This window comes from Montipora capricornis, chromosome 6 (assembly GCF_036669925.1).
Source record: "Montipora capricornis isolate CH-2021 chromosome 6, ASM3666992v2, whole genome shotgun sequence".
NCBI classification, from domain to species: Eukaryota; Metazoa; Cnidaria; class Anthozoa; order Scleractinia; family Acroporidae; genus Montipora; species Montipora capricornis.
In genome coordinates, this window is record NC_090888.1 from 65,902,935 (window position 1) to 65,907,047 (window position 4,113).

The following is a 4,113-nucleotide window of genomic DNA, read 5'->3' on the forward strand; positions in this document are numbered from 1 at the left end:
AGCGCGATATATGTATATATACAGTGTATTTAACAAAATGTTAGACAGTGTAAATTAACTAAACCTCTGGGGCCAGTTCCTGGAAGGAGGAATAACTTATACCAGGTTCATGTATAACAGTTATTCCACCGATACAGTAAATCTGCTATTCTAACAGAAAAGAAATATTTTATTCTGGCGACAAAGGTATTCCTGAGATAAGGCATATTTTCTATCCCTGGAATAGAGTTATTGCACCTTTCTTGGTCCCTGGGCAATAATTATTAATTAATGAAGCCTGTAATAATAATTATTATAAATCAGCAGGTACCAAGAGCAATATGTTAGCTACACAATTTGCTTATATTATTATTATTATTATTATTATTATTATTATTATTATTATTATTATTATTATTATTATTATTATTATTTATCATCATCAATCCAATTTTGATCCGGATTTACCCCACTTTAATTTTGTCGGCAATCTTTCTAACTCCCGCTCTCCATTTCACTTGATTCATGGCATCCTTCATCTCCAAACCAAGTTGACGCTCTTGCTCTCCTTCTCTACTTATTATTATTATTATTATTATTATTATTATTATTATTATTCCATGAGCGTGAATTGGGTATGAGATGGTAAATAGCCAAAGGAAGCGTGTTAAGTTGGCTATAACCAGTCTCATATACAACAACTAAAAATTTTCATCAACCCTTTAACACCTCAAACACCCTAGGACACCCCCAGGTGACGAGTAAAATTGTCTGGCATTTGACAGAGTAAAATCTGTTAAGTCTCACTCCCAGGGAATAACCGATTAAATTCTGCATGCTGGAAATCAAAGCCAATCATTCAGCTTGGCAATAATTGACGCAACCAGTTTCCATATTAGGTCATACAGTACTTATATTGAGCTGATAACCAAGATAGAGTGAACCAATCAGAAAGCTAGAAATGCAATATGTGAGGTTAAAAATTTTATAATTTTTAATGTCACTTTTGGTTATTTTTTAGCTATTAGAACAAATAACGATACAAAATTGGAAACTTTAACCAACGATAGAGACCTCAGCCACTTCAAAAATTAATGGCCTACACGTATACATGTACATGTATAGCTACAGGTAACTTCAAAATCTTGAGAGAGCTGGATCAAAGAGAAATGGCATCAAAGGCTCACTAGTTTAAGAATGAATTAATATGAATTAATGCAGCACAAGAGTTTTGGGCTTTCAGACTATTAAACTAGAGTTTTGCATATAATTATAATAAACTGTATTAATTTTATGTTGCCGGTAATGTTAAAGCAGCTATCAACCCCACAAAAAGGACGGAAAACAACCATACCTTCCCCCAAGCACTGTCTAACGCATCTCAACACATCTTCTTAATGTTTTATATTATCTTATCAGTTTCTGTATTCACACACTTATCAACAACACAGTAACGGATCAAAGAACTGTACTATGCATTTACCGGTACACGAACTCGCACCTTCCAGATCTGTAGTACTGTGTCTTCACAACTTCACTACATTGACAAACATGCTCAACTCAACACAGTTCTTTCCATTATTCACTTCTGTATGATTGGCCATTAATATCTATGTACATGTATAATAACCAAAACTAATCCTAGCCTGACCCTACTTTTTCTCTAGGCTTAATGTACATGTAGACTCCAAAAAAGGTTTCTTCAATCGATCTGAGTGCGTATTCAACCTACTAGGTAAAATTAGGATCACCAATTTAACCTAGGTTATAACCGATTCAAACTGAAAACGGATTTTACCGGCAACATTTACACATTGAAATTTTACGCTAGTGAGTAGATGGCGTCACTTTTCCCTAGATCCAACCCTTGATGTCCAACAGGTCAGTTTAGCTTAAAATTTTGCTAGTCAGGTGTTAAGTAACCCATTGACTCCCGGGGTTCCCCATTGACGAGTAAAATCGTCTGGTTAGACAGAGTAAAATACTAAGTCTGGCCGGTTTACGTGTAGGCCAGTTTGGGTGTTAAAGGGTTAATTAAACACACTTTCAAAAAGGAAGTGATTTTTTTTTTATCATAGTAGCACTTAAATGAAATTCCCTTGAGTTTTAATTTATTAGCTAGGTGCAAAGAACTCCATGAATAGGTGGTTTTCATGTGGCATCAATGCCGCCATGTTGGAGGAAGAAACAAAAGATCTCACATAACTTCTTCTGTCCGTCCACCACCATTTGTACATTGCACCATTGTCAGATTGGCTGAAAACCATGTAATCTTTGATTGCACTCACATGATAAGATGGCCATGTTGGTGCCAAAACAATAGAAAAATGTAGCTTAAGTTTTGCATAATAATAGGGTCATATTCCCAAAAGACTACTTCGCTATTGTTCTTTCCACCAACATGGCCGCCGTGATGTCACTGTTGCAATCAAAGAATAGACCACTTTAGATATATTAAAATTCAATCCTAAACAAAAGGCATCATCTAGAGGCTCTGGGGAATAGATATAAGGATTTGTATGACTTTATTCCCCAGAGCCTCGAGATGATGTCTTTTGTTTAGGACTGAATTTAAGGGTGCGTTTGATTGACCATATTCCAGAATAAGAATATGTGGAGTAATGATTTAAAATGGTATGCATGTCTGGTGCTGTTGAAGCAACAAGGATAATAAAGATATGTTTAAAATAGCATTTTAGCAAGTGCTTGATAATTTTAATGTGAATCTCCGTAAAAACGAAGGATTTCTAACTTCCATTCCATGTATTCCTGTTCCGGAATACGGTCAATCGAACGCACCCTTGGGCTATTGGGGAGGCTGTACATGTAAATTAATTAAAATCAATTTGCAAATCAAATCAAATCAAATCAAATCAAATCAAATCACATGATATCAAATCGAATGTTGGTTTTCTGGTTGAAAGCCGCTGTACCCTGAGTAAAACCTCTCAGAGCAGTGAAGAGAACCCAAAAAATAGGTTGTGCCCGGGAACGACCGAACATTGGCCACGTGGGTAGAAAGCTCGCGAGACCTCCATATTGAGGTCATATTTCGAAGAAGTTAAAATTTTAACTTATTCCGCTAGACTCTCAATGAAAACGTAGCTCTTACGGAAAAACGATGCAAAGGAAACTTACTTGTCTCTCAAAATCGTCTGAAGTTCTCGAACCTGGTCGTTTATTTTGATTATCTTCAACTGTGGACCGAACTCTTGAAAATGATTCGCAGGCTTTTCATCTGTGGGCGCCAAGCCATTAATTGCTGCTGGTAACTCGCCATTTTCCATGTCTACGCTACATCTTTCATCAGTCCTGTTATCCAAGCCTTTTCCTTGTTTCGGTTTTTCTTGCAAAGAGACTACAAGTTCGGGCATTCTTCGTTATTTCTCGACAAATTACAAGTAGCTCTCGCAGCCAAGCCTCGTGCTCACACCTTGAAGGGCCTGGGGTTGGTCTCTTTGGGGGTTGGGGGGGGGGGGGGGGGTGCATATCACGCTATTGTTGGGTGTTTAGGCAAGATCTCTAGTCAATCACGAGTTTAAAACTCGAAAATGGAAATGAGAAAATTCCTTTACTGATAAATACACCACAAACAAGATGATTCTGGGCAAAAACTACCTTTATCCAGGCGATTTGTCATCGACTTGAAAAACGTCGGGCCGACTTTTTCAAGATTACCCAAATGCAATCCGTTTCAATCTTGTCCACTTTGTGTCCATCCGTACTTTTCTTTGCTACTACTGTATTTCTTTTATGTTGTGGGGCCTTGTTTAACAGCTTATTTTACTTTTGGGAATTTTGATTGTCATGAAATTACATCATTTTGCGTGACATATCACCTTCAACATTATGAGAATTTCGAAATACAGAGGCACAGTGGGTAAAAGCTTTTAAAGACTCGAAGACAATAAATACAATAAAGCGTGAATCTTCTGGGGCCGTGTGAAGAAAACCACAGATTGGAGTGAGACGAGTTAAATAAAATAAAATCCATGAACAATATAAAACATTAAACTAAATCAAAATACTGAATAGGGCAAATGTAGAACTTATACAAAAATTTGGTTTTATCAACGGAGTTGATAATGTAGATTGGCCACCGTACAGAGATTCTAAAAGCTGACGTTTCGAGCG

General features: G+C 36.8%; 1 protein-coding gene across 1 annotated transcript in view; it reads right to left on the bottom strand.

Moving 5' to 3' along the window:
• Positions 1–3,388, bottom strand: part of LOC138052923 (uracil phosphoribosyltransferase homolog) — a 12,597-nt gene extending 9,209 nt beyond the window's left edge. Inside the window, exon 1 of the mRNA XM_068899526.1 lies at positions 3,118–3,388. Coding sequence (XP_068755627.1) covers positions 3,118–3,353 — 236 coding nt within the window. The 5' untranslated portion in view covers positions 3,354–3,388. The remainder of the gene's footprint in view (positions 1–3,117) is intronic.
• Between the last annotated feature and the right edge of the window lie 725 nt (positions 3,389–4,113).